General features: G+C 42.1%; 2 protein-coding genes across 6 annotated transcripts in view; one reads left to right on the top strand and one right to left on the bottom strand.

Moving 5' to 3' along the window:
* Positions 1 to 2,995: 2,995 nt before the first annotated feature.
* Positions 2,996 to 13,844, top strand: tbx16l (T-box transcription factor 16, like; the record flags this gene model as incomplete). The annotated part of the gene is made up of 9 exons (XM_084178890.1): positions 2,996 to 3,083; positions 3,397 to 3,562; positions 8,707 to 8,809; positions 9,017 to 9,181; positions 10,049 to 10,195; positions 10,932 to 11,002; positions 11,322 to 11,392; positions 11,920 to 12,154; positions 12,349 to 13,844. The coding sequence occupies 9 exons, from the start codon at positions 2,996 to 2,998 to the stop codon at positions 13,061 to 13,063; spliced, it is 1,761 nt and encodes a 586-aa protein (XP_084035016.1). The 3' UTR covers positions 13,064 to 13,844.
* A 1,784-nt stretch (positions 13,845 to 15,628) lies between these two features.
* Positions 15,629 to 27,782, bottom strand: part of LOC311142918 (flotillin-2a-like) — a 33,039-nt gene continuing 20,885 nt past the window's right edge. For 2 of the 5 annotated variants that reach the window (XM_084178661.1, XM_084178660.1), the window contains exons 3-11: positions 26,252 to 26,342; positions 21,102 to 21,225; positions 20,709 to 20,827; positions 20,495 to 20,608; positions 20,245 to 20,364; positions 19,768 to 19,982; positions 18,317 to 18,500; positions 17,917 to 18,066; positions 15,629 to 17,408 (exon numbers count right to left, since the gene is read on the bottom strand). In XM_084178661.1, the coding sequence (XP_084034787.1) occupies positions 17,370 to 17,408; positions 17,917 to 18,066; positions 18,317 to 18,500; positions 19,768 to 19,982; positions 20,245 to 20,364; positions 20,495 to 20,608; positions 20,709 to 20,827; positions 21,102 to 21,225; positions 26,252 to 26,342 (1,156 nt within the window). In that variant the 3' untranslated portion in view covers positions 15,629 to 17,369. Of the gene's footprint in view, positions 17,409 to 17,916; positions 18,067 to 18,316; positions 18,501 to 19,767; positions 19,983 to 20,244; positions 20,365 to 20,494; positions 20,609 to 20,708; positions 20,828 to 21,101; positions 21,226 to 24,752; positions 24,915 to 26,251; positions 26,343 to 27,782 lie in introns of those variants that run through there. The other 3 variants (XM_084178663.1, XM_084178662.1, XM_084178664.1) reach the window with 3 other exon arrangements.

Raw genomic sequence — 27,782 nt, 5'->3', positions numbered from 1 at the left:
CTTTGCCTAAATGAATAAACCTGTTGGAAGAAAAAAATATGGATATTACATATTAAATTAATACACAAACAAATATGTACAGAAACAGGGTTGAGTCAATATGTTATCAATGTGTTATAACATATTCTGAGAAGTCAACCACCCGGGGTACGAATACAATATGCATGCTATATTACAGAATTATATTTTCCCAGACAACAAATTCATGCATGATCCACAGAAATGTTAATCAATTTCTTAATCAAATCTATTGAAGTCCTATTGCAAGACTAACCAAGTGCAGGTCCCACATTGCATTATATACCGATACCATGTACATGAGTTCCCTTGATGCAATTGCTTGTGGTTAACTTAAAGAAACCACTTGCAGAGTATCTTAATAGAGGACCTTCTCTAAACCACTAAACATCAGCTCTCTCCCCTAATTATCCCCTTCAAATTAAGCCCAATTGACAGCTTCAGAGGTTTAGCGTGACTGGGTTAAGTGATCAAAATGGCTGTAAATATCACAGAGTGGGCCTTCAAGTGTTCACCTCACCTCCACGTCTGGTCTGTCTGCGTTGTCCTCACTCTCTCCTCTTGAAGAAAAAAGTGTTAATTAAGGGCGTTGGAGGTTTTCTATCACCACGCTGCTCTGGTTTACGACAGCCAGCACGTCTCCAACACCACCACATTGTTCACAGACTCCTGACAGCTCGCAAAGGTCTCCTTTAAGGCCACCAGCTCATTTGCATATGGTGATGACATCAGAGCTGTGGCCGCCTTATCTATCACGCTCTGGGTCTGGTCCCGTTTGCCTCTGACCTAATGATGTGCCCCCACCCCTTCTAATCAGAGCCCAAACAGTTTTGCAACATCAGGTGTTTGACATCTCGTTTGACGCCCCTCCATGCCCCCGTACACACCCATCCCAAAGCAAGTTTTTTGGCCTTATTTTGGCTGGTTTATTTGACCTATCGTTCCAGCTTGCATTTTAAAAGGTGTTTTGTTTAACATATTGTCTAAGTCTCTTTTGTCAACATTCAAACTCACCCAAGCAAACATGACCTATTGTTCAAACATGACCTCCACTGAACTGGTTATTGAAGTCACTGAATGATTCAACAGTATGACTTTAAGAGAACATCCTAAGAAACAGCCAACTGAAATAATTTCTGTCTTAAAACTTTCAAAAATGTGACATATAATATTTGACAGTTCTTCCCCACCACAAATACTTTATAGTTCACGTCATGGCAAATGCAATTGATTGTGTCTTAGATCTTGACTACATCGGGAAGGTTTTCCAACTATCAGCAGCTGATTTCAACTGAATATTATGCAATGACTCTTCTTGATATAAATGTTAGTGGTTTGAATCATCTACATATCAAATATAACTGCAACCATCTTTCAGGAGCATTTATTGTGGTTGGCATTATATTTTCTGCCACAATATTTGTATCATATTTCAACAAAATTGAAATAAAATAAATATGGATGATGCACGTGGGAGGTGTTGGGTGACACGGTTTGGGGGTGAGGACAGAGGTGGGGGCGACAACTTAGCCCAGTTACTGTGGAGACAGGCTCCCCAGTTTGGGCGGGGGACCAGGGGGGTGTGAGTGGTTGGGTCTAGCCTACAGATAAAGACGTTAGCAGGCCTATCTGGGCGGCACCATTGAGGTGCCTGGTGACACTCCAACACTTTATCAGCAAAGAGTTGGAGGGACACCAGGCACCAGAGAATAAATTGAGATTTCTGTGAATTTTACAGCGCATTCAAATAAAAATGTATTTCTGCGGCCAGCCAGACATTAAAGAGTAGGAGGACAAAAACGTAATTTATTTAAGTGTGGAATGATAAATAATAATAATACACATTTGCTTTACTCTGTAAGAATTCAGTTTCACATTTCACATCTAAATCAACCTACATTTGCTCTTAATTTGATGAATTATCTATCAGATGGAATAAATAAATATCCCTAAAAACTGATAATCTTGGGTAATGAATCTGATGCAGTTAATTTTCTAATGTAGTACGATGAAGGAAAGTAAGTTACTATTTATAGACATTCATATAACTGTCCTGTAATGTTCTGTTTTACCTCTACATAACATAAGAGCAGAACATGAGTCTCCAGTCCATACAGGTTCTTTGTAGGCCCTCTTCATATGCTGGGATAAGAGATTTGTATGTTCTCTCAAATATGCAATTCAAATGTAGAATGATTTATCCATTCCTAATATTTTAATTTAATATATTGTTTAATCATACAACCACATTAATAATTCCACCCTCTTGCCTTGAAGACCAAAGACAAATATATTTTTTGTGTCAGCATTTACTACATTAGAGAAGCTCAGAAGTGTTTAGGTATTTAGGTATCATGACGATATTTGTCATAAACAAGCCACATCTCAACGAGCCAGGCCATCCCTGTAGAGCCCAAGTCCAGTCCCCAGACCAGACCAGTGACAGTGTGGTGTGGACTGGAGGTAGTTACTGAGGGATCAAGGTGTCACTCTACACACATCTCTGCATTGACACTCCCTGCCTTCTGTTCTGTGTCTGTCTGGTCAGCCAGTATAATAAAGGAGCTGGAACCAGCTTCCTGTAGTAATGGCAGGCCAAACTGCCCAGGTGATTAGCGCCTGGCCTGGGAGTTGGGGGTTTTGAAGTTGGGGAACCCCAATGCCTAGCTGCCTATACTGAACACCACCCTCCCCCTCCCTGCTCCCCTCTTTTCACACAACAACATGTAGGTTACTCTAAACTGTGTAAAGATCAAAGTGGGGTTCTGATTGATGTCCCAACACACACACACAAACACACACACACATACATACATACACATACACACCTCTGTCTTCCTCCATATGGGAGGAAAAGGTATAGAGGATAGCCACCCTGCCCGCCCTAATCAGACCTCAAGTGCATATCACTGAATTCGAGTTTGGAGTAAATCTGAGAGGGATTAACAACAAGAGCACTGACTGGAGCTCCAAGGCCATGTATCTGCATGAGGAGAGGCCGCTGTGTGGTGACTACCCATACCCACTCAACTCTCAGCCCAAGAACTATGGCTATTGTCCACCAGGTAGGTTTGTGTTTAATGGATAGACAACATGACCAAATGTTTTGGACATGTTGCATTATAGTGTTTAAAAGTCCTAATTGAGCCTAACAATACAGATATTGCTCTTTCCTATTGAGAGGGGTAGCCTATCCCACTGGGCACAGACGTCAACTCCACATCTATTCCACTTTGAAATTACGTGGAAACAACGTTGTGTCAACCAGTGTCTGCCCAGTGGTTATCTATTTATGTAGTCTATTGTCATAGTTTTGTGGACTAAAAAACATAACCCTAATATTTGCTATGAATGACGTAAATAAATACCTTCCACTAGATTGGAAAGATGCGGTTCTGCGGGGCCAGTCTTGGGACAGCGGCGGTAAAGTCGGGTGTGAACCCGAGCTTTCAGCTCTTCAAGTCCGGGTGTCGCTCCAGGGTCGCGAGCTATGGGAACAATTCGGAGATATAGGAACTGAGATGCTCATCACCAAAACAGGAAGGTAGGATGTGTGGATGATAAATAGCGGTAGCCATAGGCCTTCATAATAACCCCTTGTCAGAAACATGAAAAATGAGTGATAGAAATATTATAAATTAATGAAATATGATAGCCTAAAATAATGTAATTTCCATTTGGTGACTGTTTTGGGACATAGGCCTAGTCTCAGAGTCATTCTGTTGAGACATTTTTTTTCAAGGTTGATTATGCGAAGAACCACTATTTTTTTATGAAATTGAATAACCGATAGTAATATGGGGCACAAAGTAACACGTTGTCTTTTGCTTATTTATGAAAATTGTATTTGATTTATTAATAATGTTTTATACAAGCAACATACATATCTCAGCTACCATTACACACTGTAACTACATTTCTAGAACATACCAGTCCTTTACAAGTCAACAGAAAGTGGCAGAAGTCAAAATGTACAATTAACCCCGTAGGCGGCGTAAGAGTAGTCTGAGTACCAGTCTCTTTAGCTAACGTTCCACTCCTTGTCATTGCCAAAGAGACTGGCCTTTCCAATGTCTATCTGCAGACTGCGGTTACCACACTGAACAAAAATATAAACGCAACATGTAAAGTGTTGGTCCCATGTTTCATGAGCTGAAATAAAAGATCCCAGAAATTTTCCTTACACACAAAAAGCTTATTTCTCTGAAATGTTGTGCACAAATTTGTTTACATCCCTGTTAGTGAGCATTTCTCCTTTGCCTAGATAATCCATCCACCTGACAGGTGTGGCATATCAATAAGCTGATTAAACAGTATGATTATTACACAGGTACACCTTGTAATAAAAGGCCACTCTAAAATGTATAGTTTTGTCACACAACACGAGCCTCGAAAATAGAATTAGAATTTATAACAAATTCTAAAACAAACATTTAGCTGGTAGCTAGGCAAGTTGTTGTATTTTGACGATTAAAACTAAGACATTTTGTGGTTGGCATTTACTTTGAGAATTTACCATTTTTTTTTACCATTAGTACCTCAGTGCTTTTGATAGACTGGTTTTTAATCTGGACAAATAAAAAACGGTTGCTTAGCAACTGGATTCCAACGTGGTCTGTGGATAAAAAAGTTATGAGTTCCAATATTTGCATAATCGTTGTGATTGGAGGATAGCGGTGATCGAATCAGGATCAAATCCTCTGTTCTCCTCCAGTTCATTAATTCTAGAATGTTCATATTTAAAGATGGCAGAAAGGCCAGTCTTTTTGGCACATGACATGGACTACAGGGAGTGGATTAGCTAAAGACTGGTACCAAGGCTAGGGTCAGAGGCGTCATGCCCATAGGGGGCACAGGAGCATGTGCCCTCAGATTTGTTCCGTAAAGAAAATAAAAATAGAAAAAATAAATACACACACACATATATATATATATATATATATATATACAGTGGGGAGAACAAGAATTTGATACACTGCCAATTTTGCAGGTTTTCCTACTTACAAAGCATGTAGAGGTCTGTAATTTTTATCATAGGTACACTTCAACTGTGAGAGACGGAATCTAAAACAAAAATCCAGAAAATCACATTGTATGATTTTTAAGTAATTAATTTGCATTTTATTGCATGACATAAGTATTTGATACATCAGAAAAGCAGAACTTAATATTTGGTACAGAAACCTTTGTTTGCAATTACAGAGATCATACGTTTCCTGTAGGTCTTGACCAGGTTTGCACACACTGCAGCAGGGATTTTGGCCCACTCCTCCATACAGACCTTCTCCAGATCCTTCAGGTTTCGGGGCTGTCGCTGGGCAATACGGACTTTCAGCTCCCTCCAAAGATTTTCTATTGGGTTCAGGTCTGGAGACTGGCTAGGCCACTCCAGGACATTGAGATGCTTCTTACGGAGCCACTCCTTAGTTGCCCTGGCTGTGTGTTTCGGGTCGTTGTCATGCTGGAAGACCCAGCTACGACCCACCTTCAATGCTCTTACTGAGGAAAGGAGGTTGTTGGCCAAGATCTCGCGATACATGGCCCCATCCATCCTCCCCTCAATACGGTGCAGTCATCCTGTCCCCTTTGCAGAAAAGCATCCCCAAAGAATGATGTTTCCACCTCCATGCTTCACGATTGGGATGGTGTTCTTGGGGTTGGAGTCTGTTTGATTGAGTGTGTGGACAGGTGTCTTTTATACAGGTAACAAGTTCAAACAGGTGCAGTTAATACAGGTAATGAGTGGAGAACAGGAGGGCTTCTTAAAGAAAAACTAACAGGTCTGTGAGAGCCGGAATTCTTACTGGTTGGTAGGTGATCAAATACTTATATCATGCAATAAAATGCAAATTAATTACTTAAAAATCATACAATGTGATTTTCTGGATTTTTGTTTTAGATTCCGTCTCTCACAGTTGAAGTGTACCTATGATAAAAATTACAGACCTCTACATGCTTTGTAAGTAGGAAAACCTGCAAAATCGGTAGTGTATCAAATACTTGTTCTCCCCACTGTGTATATATATATATATATATATATATATATATATATATATATATATATATATATATATATATATATAAAGTCTACCAACATTGCCAGCAGGTATGCCAGCTAAGATAGTTAGACAAGCTAGCTACTCTAACTTGATCGATAGCCTGAAATGACTTCTTGGTAGCTAGTGGCTAGTAGTTTTACAGAGATGCAGAGAAGCATATTTAGTTGCAAAAAATACAAAAAACACCAGTCAGGAGGATACAGACAGCTCGAGAGGTATACTTAGATATGAAGAAAAATTATATATATATTTATACATAGAATTAAGCATAATGATGTCTCTAGATTGCAGGAAAAAGCTGTTTGGGGTATTTGAATAATGCTACATTCTCCAATTTACGGACGGGGGGCATAGCCTCCCTACGGACCACCCTCCAGCCATCCTCACGTACTTTGTGTGCCCTCAGATTTTTGGGGTGCATGAGACTACATTGACACTACATTGACTAAAATATATGTTTTAGGCATGTCATATTGACCAAAAACGGAGTAGCCAAAATGTATATACACTGCTAAAAAAAAAAAGGGAACACATCCTAGATCTGAATGAATGAAATAATCTTATGAAATACTTTTTTCTTTACATAGTTGAATGTGCTGACAACAAAATCACACAAAAATTATCAATGGAAATCAAATGTATCAACCCATGGAGGTCTGGATTTGGAGTCACCCTCAAAATTAAAGTGGAAAACCACACTACAGGCTGATCCAACTTTGATGTAATGTCCTTAAAACAAGTCAAAATGAGGCTCAGTAGTGTGTGTGGCCTCCACGTGCCTGTATGACCTCCATACAACGCCTGGGCATGCTCCTGATGAGGTGGCGGATGGTCTCCTGAGGGATCTCCTCCCAGACCTGGACTAAAGCATCCGCCAACTCCTGGACAGTCTGTGGTGCAACGTGGCATTGGTGGATGGAGCGAGACATGATGTCCCAGATGTGCTCAATTGGATTCAGGTCTGGGGAACGGGCGGTCCATAGCATCAATGCCTTCCTCTTGCAGGAACTGCTGACACACTCCAGCCACATGAGGTCTAGCATTGTCTTGCATTAGGAGGAACCCAGGGCCAACCGCACCAGCATATGGTCTCACAAGGGGTCTGAGGATCTCATCTCGGTACCTAATGGCAGTCAGGCTACCTCTGGCGAGCACATGGAGGGCTGTGCGGCCCCCCAAAGAAATGCCACCCCACACCATGACTGACCCACCGCCAAACCAGTCATGCTGGAGGATGTTGCAGGCAGCAGAACGTTCTCCACGGCGTCTCCAGACTCTGTCACGTCTGTCACATGTGCTCAGTGTGAACCTGCATCTGTGAAGAGCACAGGGCACCAGTGGCGAATTTGCCAATCTTGGTGTTCTCTGGCAAATGCCAAACGTCCTGCACGGTGTTGGACTGTAAGCACAACCCCCACCTGTGGACGTCGGGCCCTCATACCACCCTCATGGAGTCTGTTTCTGACCGTTTGAGCAGACACATGCACATTTGTGGCCTGCTGGAGGTTATTTTGCAGGGCTCTGGCAGTGCTCCTCCTGCCTGCTCCTCCTTCCACAAAGGCGGAGGTAGCGGTCCTGCTGCTGGGTTGTTGCCCTCCTACGGCCTCCTCCACGTCTCCTGATGTACTGGCCTGTCTCCTGGTAGCGCCTCCATGCTCTGGACACTACGCTGACAGACACAGCAAACCTTCTTGCCACAGCTCGCATTGATGTGCCATCCTGGATATGCTGCACTACCTGAGCCACTTGTGTGGGTTGTAGACTCCGTCTCATGCTACCACTTGAGTGAAAGCACCGCCATCATTCAAAAGTGACCAAAACATAAGCCAGGAAGCATAGGAACTGAAAAGTGGTCTGTGGTCACCACCTGCAGAACCACTTCTTTATTGGGGGTGTCTTGCTAATTGCCTATAATTTCCACCTGTTGTCTATTCCATTTGCACAACAGCATGTGAAATGTATTGTCAATCAGTGTTGCTTCCTAAGTGGACAGTTTGATTTCACAGAAGTGTGATTGACTTGGAGTTACATTGTGTTGTTTAAGTGTTCCCTTAATTTTTTTGAGCAGTGTATTATATATAGGATACTTTTAACATTCAAAAGTATTAATTTTATTTTTTCCTTTTTCTAAGGTATTATCTTAGTTGTAATTGCAAACTTGATGTAAAGAAGTGACATTTTATATAATTATGTGAATGTTTCTAAATACCATTTAAAATACCATAGAATTTTAGATAAGAGGTTAATTGTAACAAATGTTCAAAATTGCCCCCACTACAAATCTGAGTTTAATCTGAGTTTTGTGAGAAAATTCAACAATAATTATTGTCATTAGCTATACCAATCAAAATACCTCTTCTTACTGATAAAAATTATATATTAAAAAAAAGAGGGTCGGCAAGAATATTGAGAATTCTTCCTGAAAAATTGATGGATTTAAGCAAAAGTTCCTAGGCATGTAGATACACTAATCAAGCATTAGCACATTGAATAACATCTTTGACCTTTCTACGTGGTTTCTAATTTGAGTTTAGTTGTTACTTTGTGCCCTGTGTTACTTTGTGCCCCGGTCTCTCCTAACCAGTTAGTTCAATATTGTTCAAACTTCCCGCCTGATTGTATTTCATAGGCGAATGTTTCCGAGCTGCAGAGTCACTGTGACAGGGTTGAATCCTCGAGCAAAGTATGTGTTGATGATGGACATGGTCCCGTTTGATGACGACAAATACAAGGTACCTCACCCTACCCCTCCCAGCATTAGTCTACTGTTTATTTAAATGTTGCTACCACAACACACACACACAAACGCACACAAAAATTGTAGATTAGTGTTTGTGTTTAGATTGATAAGCTTCAGAAAAATATGTTAGATTCAAAACTGCAGAAGGTGCTTGTTATCAATGTGTATAGACACTAAACTGTATCTCTGTCCTGTGCAGTGGAGCAGGGATCGCTGGGAGGTGAGTGGTATGACCGAGCCCCACCTTCCCAACCGCTACTTCATCCACCCAGACTCTCCCTCCCTGGGGGAGAGGTGGATGCAGTACCCTGTTTCCTTCCATAAGCTCAAACTCACCAACAACACCCTAAACTCCAATGGCCTGGTAAGGCTTGGCATGGAAGGACCCTGGCACTATTTATAACATTTAAAAAAGAGCTGATAGCCACTGAATGTAACTTAAAGCTGCAATATGTAATGTTTTGGGCAACACAACCAAATTCACATAGAAATGTGAGTTATAGATCTGTCATCCACGTTGAAAACAAGTCTAATAAGCGGTAGATCTGTTCTATGTGCGCTGTTTCTATGCTTTCTCGTGCTTAAGTTTAGTTTTAGCCTCTTTTACTTTCAGTTTTGTACATCAGCTTCAAACAGCTGAAGGTACTATATTTTTGGTTATGTAAAATACATTTCACAGCAGTTTAGATGGTACAATGATTCTCTACACTATACTTGCTTGTTTTGTCACATAAATTGAAATTAGGCAAACTATTAGAATTTTAGCAAACCCTGAGCCGACAGAAAAATCTGTAGATGTGCCCTTGAGCAAGGCACTTAACCCTAATTGCTCATGTAAGTCGCTCTGGATAAGAGCATCTAGTAAATGACTAAAATGTAAACATAATTACAAATCATTTGTAGACTGCAAATTGACTGCAAGAAGATATAATGTTTGACTAAAACATAATCATTCAAACCTTGTATGCGATCACGTGTCTCTCTATTATGTGTGGGAATACTTGGGAACATATTTCTTAAATTAAAATCACTTGGAGCTGGTGTTTTACAGTCTATTATGTCCAACAAGTAAACAAAAAAGATATATGTTAATTTTTTATCTGAAAACTTGGGGGGCCAAATAAAACCATTTGGCCCGCGGGCCGCCAGTTGGAGAACCCTGATGTTGGATGAGATGGAGAGTATGTGTTGACAGGCACAGTAGTAACAGGTATCATCATATGTTCTGCAGGTGGTTCTTCACTCCATGCATAAGTACCAGCCCCGCCTGCACATCGTCCAGTCTCCAGACCCCTACAATCCTCTGTCAGGGGGCTACCTGCGCTTCACCTTCCCAGAGGCAGCCTTCATAGCTGTCACTGCCTACCAGAACTCCGAGGTAAGGCCAGGACACCCTTGGGATTCTCCCAGAAGGAGATACTGGAACAACTCTAATCCAATTGTGTTGATTAGAGTGTCCTCTGGAAGTTGAATATGGACAGTGCTTGTAAAGTCTGGAATGTCAAATGCTGCTACAGAGAGCATAATAAGAGCACAGCGGTTGTTGAGGGGAGAACGGCTCATAATAATGGCCAGAATGGAGCACATGGAATGGCATCAAACACCTGGAAGGCCCAAAAAATTGTCAAAGACTCCAGTCACCCAAGTCATAGACTGTTCTCTCTGCTACCGCACGGCAAGCGGTACCGGAGTGCCAAGAGTACTGTGTCCAAATGGCTCCTTAACAGCTTCTACCTACAAGCCATAAGACTGCTGAACAATTAATCAAATGGCCACCCGGACTATTTACATTGACATTATAGTTATTTTATTGTGTTAAAACATTTTTTAAAACTTTTGTTTATTTAGTAAATATTTTCTTAACTCTATTTCTTGAACTGTATTGTTGGTTAAGGGCTTGTAAGTAAGCATTTCCCGGTAAGGTCTACACCTGTTGTATTTGGCGCATGTGACAAATACAATTTGATTTGATTTGATTTGTTTGATGCATTTGATACCATTCCACAATTCCGCTCCAGGCATTAGAACGAGCCCATTCTCCCCAATTAAGGTGCCACCAACCTCCTGTGGTGTACAGTACTATAATAAATGAGGCATGCTAATTTACCCAACAGATAACAAAACTCAAGATAGACAACAACCCCTTTGCAAAAGGCTTTCGTGACAATGGGCTGAACAGAAAAAGGTAAGAGACCTTCAGACAGCCTTCTAGTAGCTTGAAACATGAACTGCAACTCTCACTTGAAAGTGATGCAATACTCCTCCCAGTATGACTCAGAATAACTATCAAATTTGTTGGTCAATCATATAGTCTTCAATAGGTTCCTCTTGGTAAACCTTTTAATTGTTTGCTCAGTGGTAGATATGATGATTGTGCAGAATTGGAATGGTACTTAGTCGACTCACTGATCAATTAAGTGACATGTTCTTTTACACTTTACTGGTACATGTCACTATCATGTTACTAAGAGACTGTGAATAATGACAATACTTTCTCTCTGTAGGTTCAGAGAAATGGAAGGTCAGAGCTCCGACAAACTAAATGAACTCCAGATGGAATTGAAATCTTCAAATGGTATAGTCACATACAGAGTTTATAACAGAGTTTATGCAAATATCTGTAAAGGAAATTGTAAACATTACACCTAATTTCTAAAGAACTAATTTCTATTTTATACAATGAAAAATCTAGCTATGATAGTCAAGCCAGCTGTCTATTGATCTTGCCTAACATGGGAAAAGGAAACTGCTTAAGAAAATAGCCAGCAGGTGTCATTATTTCCTTTTGAGACAATCAAAAGACTGTAGTAGGCTATCTACGTAGTCATTCTATACCCGTCCTCTAAAGTTCATTTGAGAGAATTTTAAAGAGTTCGTCAAAGTGGAAGGTGAAGGAATCTCCATGCATCGTCTCTCCTTACTGTTCTAGCATCTGAGCCTGTATTCATAGTGTCTCAGAGTTGGAGTGCTGATCTAGGATCAGTTTGCCATTTAGATAACGATGAATACGATTACATGGATCCTAGATCAGCTCTCCTTTTCTGAGACACTAAATGAATACGGGCCCTGTTCTGTTCTGTCCTGTCCTTATTGTCTTGGTAGGATCCAGACCAGTGGAGTCAGATGATGAGGCTGACGTCATCGTCTCCAGCTCTAGCTCAGTGAATTCCCATGGTGCAGCAGGATACAGGACTGATGACATCACGTCTGTCTCTGCTGCCCCTAACCCATTCATCTCTGCCTTCATGAACTGTGGCCAGGAGGGTTGGGGGGTCCAGGACCCAATGACCCACAACACCCACACACACAACACACCTACTACCAGGGACTATGGCAGGTAGGATGATCAAGACCATTAGTGGCAGAAACATCAATTTTTTTCTATCTTAAAAGTGTATTAAATCAAATCATCAGCAATGAATTATGAACGAGAATCATAATTCTTCTTATCAGTCCAGTATTTCTATAGGATGATGATTTGATAAAAATAAAAATAATAATCTGAAACTGTACTCTGTTGTTCTATTTCAGCCCTGGGCAGCATAACGAAGCCAGGCATACTGGTTTATCAAACATGGCTTCTCCTCTCTTCCTCCCACACCCTCCACTGGGCCAGACTCACCACCCAGGGTCTGTTGGCTTCAGGAGGCCCCAGGCACAGAGCAGAAAACCAGTGGGGCCTCACCCTCCTCACCACCGAGGAGGTCCAAGTGGTCCAACACCAGAACTCTCCCATAGCCACAGCCACACATCAGACCACCAGGCCCAGCAGCAGCAGCCACAGCCCCATCAGGCTGAGTTCGACTACCCTCTCCCCCTGCCCCCCAAGGTCAACAGGATGCACCTACCTGAGAGTGCCCTGCGTAGCCTGGAGATGAGCCCCTCCCCCTCGGTGTCCGGCAGCCCTCGGTCCCTCACCGACATGCTCAACAGGATCCACAGCAGGGCAGGGTCTGGAATCAACTCAGGAATCCCCCAGGGGAAGCTGCTCCAGGCCCAGGCCCAGTATGAGAGGCCAGGCCTGGAGCTGGGGGTGGACAGGGAGCTCCGGCCACCACAGCCCAATCCACCACTACCTGATCATGAGCCAGAGTACCTGCCTCTCCACAGCATGATGCTCTACCACCAGAACAGCTTGATGGGCTCTGCGGGGCCACTAAGAGACAGCCATGTGGACCCTAGAGTTCCCTCCTCCTCCTCTCTAGAATCCCCCCCTACAAGGCACCTATGCTCAACTTATAAGTGATCTCTTGTTCAGTAAACACAACAGGTCAGGTAGACATGAACATTTCCCCCCACCACTTGTGGACATCTAGCAACATCTCTGGGTAGAGTTGAGGCAAATGAATATGCAATATTGAGTCATTCCAAGCTAACTTTATAGTTAATTTCTCTTTGCTATGTTAGACGTTATTTTTCAGTTGTAGAATAGGGAAGTGGTTTGCTAGGATAAGGAACTGGGGACTCTTTTGCCCTGACATTAGATTTTTATAATTTGTAAGGGGAACTAATAACTATGCAATAGATTTGCATCATGTCTTAACCGTCAACATGTTTCCCCGCTTTCTTGGGACACTGTAATTAACAGTAAATAATGAGTGAGATTATATGTGAGATGTGTATGCAGAAGAGCAGTGGCTTATCAAACATACAAAATGAAATGTAGACTCCTGATGTTTTGATGTTAAGACTGATAACATTAGCCCTATCCATGCTGTATGTATCATTGTCATGCTAGAAAAGTTGGCTACAGCACATAAAGCTTGGGAGTTATGGGAAGAGGATGATGGAACAGGCCACTGGTAACTCATTCTCTGAAAGAATACTGAGGTGGCAGAACATTTATTACAGGGAAGCGCATAATAACACTTCGCAACAGTGAGACTGGAGGATGTTTCACATGTTTACATGCTGAAATATCCATTCGGGACCAGTTTTCCAGTATTATGTAATGTAACAATCTATATAAATCCAAAATAGACAAATTCACACAACCACATTTATTGAGTCTGAATAGATATTGTATATTTCAATAATGCACTGTATATATATATATATATATATATACAGTGGGGGAAAAAAGTATTTAGTCAGCCACCAATTGTGCAAGTTCTCCCACTTAAAAAGATGAGAGAGGCCTGTAATTTTCATCATAGGTACACATCAACTATGACAGACAAATTGAGGAAAAAAATCCAGAAAATCACATTGTAGGATTTTTAATGAATTTATTTGCAAACTATGGTGGAAAATAAGTATTTGGTCACCTACAAACAAGCAAGATTTCTGGCTCTCACAGACCTGTAACTTCTTCTTTAAGAGGCTCCTCTGTCCTCCACTCGTTACCTGTATTAATGGCACCTGTTTGAACTTGTTAGCAGTATAAAAGACACCTGTCCACAACCTCAAACAGTCACACTCCAAACTCCACTATGGCCAAGACCAAAGAGCTGTCAAAGGACACCAGAAACAAAATTGTAGACCTGCACCAGGCTGGGAAGACTGAATCAGCAATAGGTAAGCAGCTTGGTTTGAAGAAATCAACTGTGGGAGCAATTATTAGGAAATGGAAGACATACAAGACCACTGATAATCTCCCTCGATCTGGGGCTCCACGCAAGATCTCACCCCGTGGGGTCAAAATGATCACAAGAACGGTGAGCAAAAATCCCAGAACCACACGGGGGGACCTAGTGAATGACCTGCAGAGAGCTGGGACCAAAGTAACAAAGCCTACCATCAGTAACACACTACGCCGCCAGGGACTCAAATCCTGCAGTGCCAGACATGTCCCCCTGCTTAAGCCAGTACATGTCCAGGCCCGTCTGAGAGTGCATTTGGATGATCCAGAAGAGGATTGGGAGAATGTCATATGGTCAGATGAAACCAAAATAGAACTTTTTGGTAAAAACTCAACTCGTCGTGTTTGGAGGACAAAGAATGCTGAGTTGCATCCAAAGAACACCATACCTACTGTGAAGCATGGGGGTGGAAACATCATGCTTTGGGGCTGTTTTTCTGCAAAGGGACCAGGACGACTGATCCGTGTAAAGGAAAGAATGAATGGGGCCATGTATCGTGAGATTTTGAGTGAAAACCTCCTTCCATCAGCAAGGGCATTGAAGATGAAACGTGGCTGGGTCTTTCAGCATGACAATGATCCCAAACACACCGCCCGGGCAACGAAGGAGTGGCTTCGTAAGAAGCATTTCAAGGTCCTGGAGTGGCCTAGCCAGTCTCCAGATCTCAACCCCATAGAAAATCTTTGGAGGGAGTTGAAAGTCCGTGTTGCCCAGCGACAGCCCCAAAACATCACTGCTCTAGAGGAGATCTGCATGGAGGAATGGGCCAAAATACCAGCAACAGTGTGTGAAAACCTTGTGAAGACTTACAGAAAACGTTTGACCTGTGTCATTGCCAACAAAGTGTATATAACAAAGTATTGAGAAACTTTTGTTATTGACCAAATACTTATTTTCCACCATAATTTGCAAATAAATTCATAAAAAATCCTACAATGTGATTTTCTGGATTTTCTTTCCTCATTTTGTCTGTCATAGTTGACGTGTACCTATGATGACAATTACAGGCCTCTCTCATCTTTTTAAGTGGGAGAACTTGCACAATTGGTGGCTGACTAAATACTTTTTTCCCCCACTGTATGTATATATATATATATATATATATATATACAGTGAATTCGAAAAGTGCATCCCCTTAACTTCTTCCACATTTTGTTACGTTACAGCCTTATTCTAAAAAGGATTAAATTGTTTTTTTCCCTCATCAATCTACACACAATGCCCCATAATGACAAAGCAAAAACAGGTTTTAATAAATGTTTGCAAATGTATCAAATCAAAAAAAGGAAATATCACATTTACATAAGTATTCAGACCCTTTACTCAGTACTTTGTTGAAGCACCTTTGGCAGCGATTACAGCCTCAAGTCTTCTTGGGTATGACGCTACAAGCTTGGCACACCTGTATTTGAGGAGTTTCTCCCATTGTTCTCTGCATATCCTCTCAAGCTCTGTCAGCTTTTTTGTCCTAGAGAGATTTACACGGTTATCAAAACGTCACCCCAGGTTAACCCTACACGAAACACAGCCCTTATTTTAAGTGTTTCTAAAATCCCCTACAGGAAAAATGAATGGTGGAAAAACTATTGAAACCATTTCCTTGTTTGACCGCTAGTTTTTAAGGGTATTATGACTCATACTATGATAATCTCTATCTCTGGAGGTACTCAGATCCAGACTCATTGCGGAGAACATCCATGGGCGTGGCATAGCGCTTGGCCAGAGCAACACTGGTTCAGCAAGTGGCTAGATTTCCCCTAAATGCTAAAATGTATTGTCATAAAATAAAAACAACATAAAATGAACTCCAGTCCAACTCAAACGTGTCTAAACAAACTGAAATGTCTTCTTGTGTTTAAAGCACATTGGGTAAGGAATGTGGAGACTGATAAATGATTGGATGGTCAACAGGTCGTGGCAGCATTGCATTCCTAGTGAAAGATATCAAGCAGCACCTTGTAAAATCCTGAAATTAAGGAGTCTGGTAAACTGTAGAGATAAATCCTTTATAAATGAATATGTAATTTAAGAATGGAACCATAATATAATATAACACAACATCGGCTACCCTAAGAGACTGAAATGCATATTATGTCATATGATGCCTCAATAGTCGGAAAGAACTAGAACAATTATTAAAGCTTAGATTGATTGAGGTAATCCAGATGATCAGGAAAGCTAGCAAGACTCCTGGGTCTCTATATTAAGGCTAATCTTGACAGTATATGGCTTCATACAGACATGTAGATCCATGCACACGTGTTCATGTGTATGCTTTCTGTGTCTTACATGTCTTGTCCTAAGAAGGCACATCTCTCCCATACCAAAGATGAAGAATGAAGTGAAGATTCTAGTAAAGAAAAAAGCAGATGATATGAGGATGGGGGAGGACAACATTTCTATATCTCTCATTGAGTTTCACTGTCGTATCACTAAACTTTTTGAATTGCCAACCATTACTTTTCCTGAGGTTTGGCCACTTGGTTGGTAAACAGGCACTGACTGCACGTAAGAATGAAAAAATAAAAATGGGTGACGAAATACTTGCACAAGTAACTGTAAAAAAAACATGGGCACATCCAAGGTACTAAGTGTAACAAAATGAAAAAAACTACATAGACACAAGGTGAAGACCTGGCAAGATCTTTCAGACCAGAATAAGGCCTGCACAGAACAATCAGGATGAATGCCCCTTTTCTACAATGTAGACGAGTGTAAGTAGAACACAATGGGGGTAACTACTTAAAAACAAAACATAAAAAGGTTTGCTTTTTTTTGTTCTTTAAAAAATAACATTCAGTTGTCCATGCAGATGATCTGGTCCTATAAGCTAAGGCACCAGGGGTCTAGGAAATGAAAACGACTTGACTCTTTTGTAGTAAAAAAACAACTCTTGGATTCAAGTGTTTCTTGTTGATTTAAAGAGTGCATAAGAGAGATGAATTGGAGTCAGGGTGCACGGGATTGTTTTCATGCTTGAGGGTTGGTCACCTTCTGAAGCAAAGGGATCTGTGGGATGATAAGAGAGAGACTGGGTTAGCTGCAGCCTTCACTGGAGCAATGGAGAACCCTGTGATGTAGTGAGAATCAACAGGTTGGCCCATTGCCATCACCTGGCTATCTGCACATTACTCAGGCTTTATCCCAAAAATTTACATAGCGAATAGAGTGCTATTTGGGACGCAGCCACAGAGTGATGAAACTGAGTGTAGTCCGAGAAGAAACATGGTGGGGATCTGTAGGGAGTATGCTCTGGAATGACTGCAATTCAACATGGACTTCACACCAAAATTGTACTTCTATTGTGTGCAAATGTTTCTGCATAGGCCTACTGTAGTTTCAGCGTTATAAACATAGCTAGCTGAGGTTGGATAGATGGAATGTGTTCACGCCTGCAGTGCCTATGAGTATGGGCGGGGTATCACTCTCTACATTCTACTGACCCCCTTGGAATGTGACCGACCCCTTCCCTTCCCTTCCCTCCTCCCCTCCCCTCCCCTCCCCCCTCATCCCTCACCTTCATCAGGTCCACCCCTGTGAGGGCATTGACGGACACGGGGAGCTCAGCCAATAGGCGGTTAACCTCGCCGGTCACACGACCACCGTCCCCGCTCAGGATGACGATCTCATTGGTCTGGGCCAGGGGTGCCGCCACCTTGCCAGCGATCTGTACCAACACAATGACACAAACCTTCTTCACCTGGGTGTTCATCTGAGACAACTCAGCCTCTAGTTGTCAAGTTTAAACCAAATCAAATGGTAACACTGAAAACATTAATATATTTATCAAATCTTCAATTTTTTCATGTCCAAAAACCGACACACACATTATACCAATGTGCAGCTCTATGACAACTCCTTCTAACCACAACACTACGTATAAAGTGTTAAATGCCCCTCAGTCCTGACACACTGACCTTAGGCAGGGCCTCTAGGACCAGAGCAGTCTTGGCAGCCTCTCCATAATGCTGGTAGGCCTCAGCCTTCAGCCTCATCTTCTCAGCCTCAGCCTTCCCTATAGCCTCTATGGAGCCGGCCTCTGCCTCTCCGATACGACGGATCTTCTCTGCCTCCGCTTGGGCCGTCAGCACCTTCTTCATCCTGTTCAGGGGTTGGCAGGAGGGCATGTAAAGGGTTCAACTCCAACAATATAATTGGATTGCAGACTAGATTGCATTGAACTACAGTATGAACATATGCTACACACCTAGATCATAGCTATAATTTGGTTTAAACCACATCACTAAGGATCTATCATGGTCCACATACACCAACACAGTCGTAAAGAGGGCACGACAACGCCTCGTCCCCCTCAGGAGGTTGAAAAGATTTGGCATGGGCCCTCAGATCCTCAAAAAGTTATACAGCTGCACCATTGAGAGCATCTTGACTGGCTGCATCGCCGTATGGTATAGCAACTGCTTGGCATCTGACCGCAAGGCGCTACAGAGGGTAGAGCGTACGGCCCAGTACATCACTAGGGCCAAGCTTCCTGCCATCCAGGACCTCTATACCAGGCGGTGTCAGAGGAAGGCCCTAAAAATGGTCAAAGACTCCAGCCACCCAAGTCATGTACTTTTTTCTCTGCTACCGCACAGCAAGCGTTACCGATGCACCAAGTCTGGAACCAACAGGACCCTGAACAGCTTCTACCCCCAAGCTATAAGACTGCCAAATAGTTAAATACTTAACCGGACTATCTGCATTGACCCTTTTTGCACTAACTTTTTTGACTCATCACATATGCTGCTGCTACTGTTTATTATCTGTCACTTTATTTCTAGTTATAGATTTCCCCAGGAACCCTCCAGGGTCTGCAGAATGACAACATTGTCAGCTAGATAATTAATACACTAACACATAATCTGAGCAACATCAACATCATCTGGTTAGCACTTCAGACACATAACTACAGTGGTTACTCTAAGTGATTATTGGTTATTTCTTAAAATGCCATTTATGCAAATTATACGTAGTTATTTTATTCCCAAAAATGTGTACATATCTACCTCAATTACCTCGTACCCCTGCACATCGACTCGGTACCTGTTGTTTACGAAGCATGTGACGAATACAATTTGATTTGATTAGCTACTACTGCAAGTGTGAGACGAAGTTGCCCCTACACACTGATCAGTTTTGTATTTTGGTAAAGATTTTGAAAAGGCTAAGCTTATCCTAGACCTATGTCTGAGTGGAACTTACTTGTTGCATAGATGGTTGAAAGGTAGACACTCTAGGCTCCCGTGGTGGTTTACTCACTTCCTATTTGTATGACACCCTGCTTTGCATCCAGAATCTGAACGAGCATACACATTGTGCTTATTTTACATGCATTCTGGGAGCGGATCAGTGATTGGTCACTCACTTCTGTCCCTCGGCCAGCTGCTGCATCTTGTAGGCCTCAGACTCGGCAGGCCTCTTGACCGTGGCGATCAGCTCCTTCTCAGTGCGATCAATCTCCTTCTCCTCGATGGTGATTTGCTTCTTCCTCTGAACCACCTCGATCTCTATCTCCTCCAGACGGATCTTCTGCTGCTCCTTGGCAGCCTGCAGCTCGTAGGCCAGCTGGGCCTCTGCTTTCTGGGGGGGAGAAAAGGCAGCGGTGATATTCACCAGGAATTAAATGGAATCCAACGTGCTGAAACGAAAAGGGACTACCTGAACTTGTCCAGGTAGTTTCTTTCCTGTTGCAAAACGTTTTGCTTTGGTGTGCACTAATGAATATGACCAGGGTGAATCTCTTATAAAGGATTAAAAGGCTTTCACATTAGGCCTAGATTTGATGTCATCGATTGACTGCTAGGTGAATCTAATCTAGAGCAATGATGCCCATGTCTGATACCTTCGTGTTGACTTCTTGATTGAAAGCAGCCTTCTGCATCTCCAACCCTCGCTTAGAGTCGGCCATCTTGGTGTCTGCTTGGAACTTGATGTCCATCATCTCTTTCTTACATTCTGCTTCCTGTAGGGGGCAGAGACCACAAGGTGAGAAGAGAAGGGAAGATTCAGTGTAGTAAAGACTAACATGAATACTGAGTGCGATGTACTGCAACCCATTCAGGGAATCTACTTGTTCGCAGTATATTTCTTACCCTGATTCCCGCGTCTCTCTCTGCCTCGGCCACTCCGATGTCTGCGTCTCTCTGTACTGCAGCTGTCTGACTCTTCCCCAGGGAACTAAGGTACTCCACTTTATCATAAACATCCTGACAGGGACAAAACACAGAGGCACTCAGTCATTGTGTGGCAAGTGGTGTCACTATAAGTGTATAAAGCTGTAATAGGATGACTGTGCCCGTCTCTCACCTTGATGGTGAAGCTGAGGATCTCGATGCCCATGCGGCCCACGTCAGGCGCTGCCACCTCCCTCACCAGAGCAGCAAATCTGTCTCTGTCCTGGTAGATCTGCTCCACCGTCAGAGTGCCTGGAACACAGGTCTAGGGTCAGTGTCTGGGTGGGTCACTAACCACAGACAGATATGGATTCATCTATCTGAAGTGGTGATTTATTTAAATTAGTTGTACATTGTAAAATTGTTAGTATCCTATATCAGAGTTAAACCAGAGCCTAAGGGTCTGAGTAGTACATGCATACATTATATGGTTTTAAGTTCTATGGCATGACCTAATAGTAATACATCTCATCTGAGACCCAATAGTACTGAGCAGCAGCCCGTGTCTCTGTCAGAAGGTCCCTACCGAGAATAGAGCGTAAATGACCCTCCAGGGTCTGCAGAATGACACTCTTTATCTCCATCACAGATTTCCCCAGGAACTGTTCACAGGCATAGCCCAGCAGCTCATTGTCTACCATCACCTTCACCTGGAGCCAGGGTAATAGACAACATTGTCAGCTGTTAGCTAGATAATTAATACACTGACATCATCTGAGTAACATAAACATAATCTGATTAGCACTTCAGACACATAACTACTTAATCTAGGTGATTATAGGTTATTTCTTAAAATGCCATGTATGCAAATTAACTTAGTTATTTTATTCCCTAAAATGTGTACATACTCTGTAGTTATATTTCTAAACAGCATAATATTATCACCACTCATTTATAAACTCTCCCTACAGTGGCCTGCACAACCCTTCCATGTGATCCCCTTATCTACCTCCTAGCCAAGTATATTTCAACTCCACGATACCGCATCCGCGGAGATGAGTGCAGACTAGAGTTTTTGTAGTGAACCTCCGACTCCTTCGAATCGCTGTGAAGTCGATGCTTCAAAAATTGTAATTCTTAAATCCTTACCATGTACCTATGTTTGTCCTCTGTTGTTGCGTGCCTTTTTTTGTTTGTTGAAATCCATACTTTTTAATAAAACGTTAATCAAATACAACCACCGACTGTGTCCTCATTGCTGTTGCTCTAAGATGGCAACTCAGCGCGATTGAATCTCAATGAGGAAACAGTCGTGGTTATATTTGGTTAATGTTTTATAAAAAAATATGGATTTCAGCAAACAAAGAAAAGCACGTAACAACAGAGGACAAACATAGGTACAAGGTAAGGTTTAAGAATTAAACATTTTGAAGTATCGACTTCACAGCGACTCGAAGGATTCAGAGATTTACTCCAAAAACTCCATGTGGTATCGTGGAGTTGAGATACACTTGGCTACCTACCTACCTCCCTACCTAGCACCTACCAATGCATAATGTTGTCCAGGGTCATATAACATGTTTTAGATAGTATTACCATACAGAACCACAGCCAACTGACTGGGCTAAGTAAGACCAGACAGCCATGATACACGTCGCTGATTAGAAGTAGGGCGATTATGATTACCAGAGAGACTGACCTAGATTGTTTACTCTAAGGGTGGATTAAGAGTAACTCTTATTTTACATTTTACATTTTAGTCATTTAGCAGACGCTCTTATCCAGAGTGACTTACAGTTAGTGAATACATCTATTTTTTTTTTTTATACTGGCCCCCCGTGGGAATCGAACCCACAACCCTGGCGTTGCAAACGCCATGCTCTATCAACTGAGCTACATCCCTGCCGGCCATTCCCTCCCCTACCCTGGACGACGCTGGGCCAATTGTGCGCCGCCCATGAGTCTCCCGGTCGCGGCCGGCTGCGACAGAGCCTGGATTCGAACCAGGATCTCTAGTGGCACAGTTAGCACTGAGATGCAGTGCCTTAGACCACTGCGCCACTCAGGAGTTGTCTTATGTTGTCTCAGTGGTGTAAATTAAGTTTGGGGGTATCTGTACTTTACTATTTATATTTTTAACAACTTTTACTTTAACTCCAATACATTCCTAAATAAAATAATGTACTTTTTACTCCATATATTTTCCCTGACACCCAAAAGTACTCGTTACATTTCGAATGCTTAGCAGGACAGGAAAATGGTCCAATTCACACACTTATCAAGAGAACATCTCTGGTCATCCCGATTGCCTCTGATCTGGCGGACTCACGAAACACAAACGATTTGTTTGTAAATCATGTCTGAGTGTTGGAGTGTGCCCCTGGCTATCCCTAAATTTAAAAACAAACAAGAAAATCGTGCCGTCTGGTTTGCTTAATATAAGTAATGTGAAATTATTTATACTTTTACTTTTGATACTGAAGTATATTTTAGCAATTACATTTACTTTTGATACTTAAGTATATTTAAAACCAAATACATTTAGACTTTTACTCATGTAGTATTTTACTGGGTGACTCACTTTTGCTTGAGTCATTTTCTATTACTTTTACTCAAGTATAACAATTGGGTATTTTTTCCACCACTGCTCACTCTCCTCAAGGCCAAACTCCACTCAGAAACATATGTTCATACTGAGGACTGCAGTCATTGCTCATGTTGTGGGAATGTTGTGCTACACAAAACACTGATCTAGGGTGAATCTCAAAATAATTTTCCTTGATTCCTCTCTGCTTGCCTCCTTCTCAAAACATCAGAGGACACGAGAACATTGGAGGAGAAAATCCTCTAATACTCTTTGTTTCCCTCTGATGTTTTGAAAAGGAGGCAAGGAGAGAGGAATTGAAGGAAAATACTTGAGATTCCACCCTGGTCTTAGTGAGGACTGAGTGAGACAGTCCTGTAATGAAGAGACTGTGGGGACATCAGTCACTTATTTTATGGCCTGGGTTTCTGTGTTATAAACAAGCAGTAGAAATCCTCAATATAACTGAGCCATAAGAAAATGTGTAAACTCTGGCCTGGTGAATATCATCCATGTGAGCGATATAGTCAAGAGGCTTTTCAGGTTACCAATAAAACAACAGAAGTACTAAAGTTGAGGATAAACCGAGTCAGAGGAGATAAGATATCCTCAGATTGGCACTATTCAATCAAATCATTGAATCAATAATTGTACAGGTAAACAAGTCAATGGCGGTTTTGTTGTCTGCTGCAGCTGAAAGGAAAGACAGTGAGCTGGTCCTGAGGCGAGAAATGTGACTGGACATTGACTCCAATGAGGCATGCATTCAGAAATGGGCTGAGAAGAATCACAGTGTAATGGGAGGGGAGATTGCAATCATTCCATGGAAACACTGATTACAAATTACCACAAACAGACATCCATCCATCCAACCAATCAGCATGCCACCTGACATAGACAGCAGGGGGAGATGTGCCAAGGGAAGGCCAGCACAGACGAGGACCCTTGCAAATGTGCCCTGGCTCCACCCCCCCTGAAAACACCAAGGCTCCTTCAGCATGCTCTGAATGGGTGGGCAGCAGTGAAGGCTGCTGAGGGGAGGATGGCTCATAATAATGGCTGGAACGGAGCAAAAGGAATGGCATCAAACACATGGAAACCATGTTTTTGATGTATTTGATACCATTCCTCCTGTGGTAGGCAGGGTACATTACAAAAGAAAAACACAAAGAAAAACCATGAAACTGGAAGTATGAGACCAATGATCAGTAATAATACAAATCTATTTCCTGCTTATTTAAACAACCATTTCCTACTTTTTCACACTAAGGTGATAATGACTTTTGTGGTGAACTACTTTTGTAAAAAAAAAAGTACATGTTTTATTTCTCTCCCTGACATCTGGTTGAAATGGAAGCATTGTTTACTTTATGGCCGCCCTCTTAGGGGGTTGCCAAGAGACAAACTGACTCTTCCAGTTTCACAAACATGTGGACACTCATTTAGATCTCTTAATATTGTAGTAAAAGGTCATATAATATGAGAAATATGAGACACCATATGGGTGTGTTTAAGGTCAAAGGAAGATGGGTATATCCACTTTCCATTATCCAAATCTGCATTGAGCCGGTCCCATTACTTTGAATTGGGACAGTCTCATTCAAATACAATGACAAGGACTGTAAACTTCAGTTGCCACATAACTCCTGTTACCATAGAAACCAGGACAGGAGGCTTGTATAGGCTCGTCCAATCAGATAGAGACCTGATGATGGACCTTGTTAGAGAAGTTCATCGTTAAAGCTCCCTCTGCGTCAGTGACAGTGGACTCATTGTAGTCAAGCCCACTGGACAGACTAGGAAACTAAGAAAAGGGAACATCACACAACTTGCACTGGGTTAGAAGTAATGGAATTGGTTGTAATGAATTACAAATTATAGACCAGATTAGTCATAAATAAGACAGAAATGTCCAGTGAGAACTAATAAATAAAATCTAAAGTACTAAAGTAAATTGCAGGAACACTTGAACTTGTATACTCACATTGAATTAACAGTTGCTAGCTACATACATAACTCAATTTGATTAGCTCATATTTTCAATGAAACCAATTTTAATAAAACTTTCACTGCAGATTGGCACTAGGGGGGTTAGCAAAATGAAATCAGGATTTTGACACAGAGAAATGGTTACAAAAAGTAAATTACTGTAAAAATAAGTAATGTAAATGTTTGGATGCAAAATAAACATGTCAGGTTTATTCATCTTCCTTGTACCCCATTCAAGTCAGAAATGTCTGTCTGGACTGTTTCTGCCTTGATACGAGGGTCAGTCATTCTCCACCATCAGCTAGCTCAACCTGATATTCATGGACATTAGATTCAGCACTATAATTCCTGCTTGAGCAATATAGGGTTTATTTAGTAATAGACATGGGCCAAATCATTTGTACCAAGGAGATAGAAAAATTGTTGAATCTGTAACAAACCCTGTTTGTAAAATTCCGTATCCGATCAGGGATGTGAGACTACACGTTCTATGGTGTTCACTCGATATTTAAACTTGACCATGGACACAAACATTTCTTACATTTCACTTTACATAGGCTTTCTTGTTCAGTGTTAAGTAAACAGGGTCTGAAATAACTAAACCCTTGCAACCAGTTCTGACTAAAGGGAGTACAGCTACGACCGGAAATGACTTTTTCGTAGCAGGTTAGGAGAATTTACACAGCAGGTTAGGATAATTAACGTGGCAGGTTAGGAGATTTAGGATTAGGTTAGGAAAAGGGTTAAGGTTAGCTAAAATGCTCTCCTAACCTGCTACGAAAAGTCACTTCCGGTCGTAGCTGAACTCCCTCTAGTCACAACCCTTGCAACGAAGAACCATATATCTCAATTTTGGAAAATTGTGGTGACTTGGCATATTTCTAGTTGTATACATAAGACTCTGGATTATAGTTAATAATATTATAATCTTTAAAATAACTAAATGTAATAATTGATGGAGGCAATTCTTCTGTCGTAACTTCTAGCAGGTGAATGATTGACCCTCAGTCACGGCTATGGCACGGTGCAGTGGGGTAGGGGAGAGGGGAGGCAGAGGATGGGAGGGAGGGGATGGAGGCTGAACCCCATCCCAACTTGACCTTAAAGAGGCATTCCAATCCATTCCCAAAAGGTAGATGTGGTACAGTAGGTAGGTGCTTTACCTGTGCCACCCCAGTGACAGTAATAGCTACACCCTCCGCTGTCTCTACATCCTCACACTTGGGCTGCAGGGTCATAATCTCAAGGGTTATCCTGTGGAGAACGTGGAGAAAAAAAAAGAAAAAGAAAAAAATTGGCATGTTCTGAAGGGAATGGAGAGCAAATGAAGAGAGGGGGAGTAAAAACACAAGGCCTCCTCCTCCAGGGCAGTGACAACAGGATGTCCTCCTCCAAGGCAGTGACAACAGGATGTCCTCCTCCAAGGCAGTGACAACAGGATGTCCTCCTCCAAGGCAGTGACAACAGGATGTCCTCCTCCAAGGCAGTGACAACAGGATGTCCTCCTCCAAGGCAGTGACAACAGGATGTAATGGAATGCTTTTTTTCTGGAGTGCAGAATATCATTAGGTTCCCAATGTAGATGTGATGTGCATCGAATCACCACATTGAAATAAATATCAAGTCATGTCAACTTGTGTTTATCAACAGTGTAATAGCTAGCAATGGTGGGACACTTCTTCTTTGCATCCCTTTCTCAGAGCATTCATTATGGTGACCCTGTTGCCAAAGCCCATAGGAGTGAGTTAACAAATACAGACGTTAGCTGTGTAGCAAAGCCCATAGAACAGTTTAATGACAGACAGCTGACTCTCTCTCCCTTCCACTGCAGAGGGAGAGAACAACGTGACATGAAGATGGAAAAACAGAGACACACACAGTAGTTTGCCAGTTAGTCCACCTGTTTGTTTGCCTCTGACGTTTTGTTTTGTTCTAGACCAGTGCACCAGTCCCTGCCTGACTGTCTGTTGTCTTTCGTGTCTTTGTGTTCTTTTCGCGGCTGTCTGAAGCATTACCTGAGCCACCCCTGTCACATCCAGGGGAACACCCTCCGAGGTTTCGATATTCTCACAGCGACAGAGGATGGTCATTATCTCCAGAGACATCCTAGGCGGGCAGGCAGGTGGTAGGAATAGGAGAGGCAGGACAGTGAATATAGTACACTTATAACAGCTGTTAGGGATGTCAGTAACGGAGAGTCGGGGTGAGAGGGGAGGGATTACAACTAGAAGACACTTTAGGAGGCCTACGCCATAGACTACCATAGACTAGACTCTACAGCAGGGATCCTCAACTAGATTCAGCCGCTGGCCGATTTCTTCTTACGCGGATGATCAGGGGGCCTGGAACATAATTACAAATAATTTGTAGACTGCAAATTGACCGCAAGAAGCCCAAACAGATATAACATTTGACAAAAACATAATAATTTCAAACCTTGCTTATACTGTATTTGTATACGATCACATATATCTGTCTATTATGCGTGGGAATACTTTGGAACAGATTTCCAAAATTAAAATAACTTGGAGATGATTTCCTGTTGTTTTTAGTCTTTTATGTCCCCCACCCCCCAAAAAAGTACATTAAATATTTAAAATAAAAGCATCTTGTTTTGGGGCAGGCCAAATAAAATCACCCGCGGGAAAAAATCGGCCCATGGGCCGCCAGTTGGGGAATCCTGCTCTACAGCAA

The sequence above is a fragment of the Coregonus lavaretus genome (genome assembly GCF_964263955.1).
Source record: "Coregonus lavaretus genome assembly, chromosome: 15".
NCBI classification, from domain to species: Eukaryota; Metazoa; Chordata; class Actinopteri; order Salmoniformes; family Salmonidae; genus Coregonus; species Coregonus lavaretus.
The sequence above is the reverse complement of the archived record's forward strand: the minus strand, read 5'-3'. Positions and strand labels throughout refer to the sequence as shown.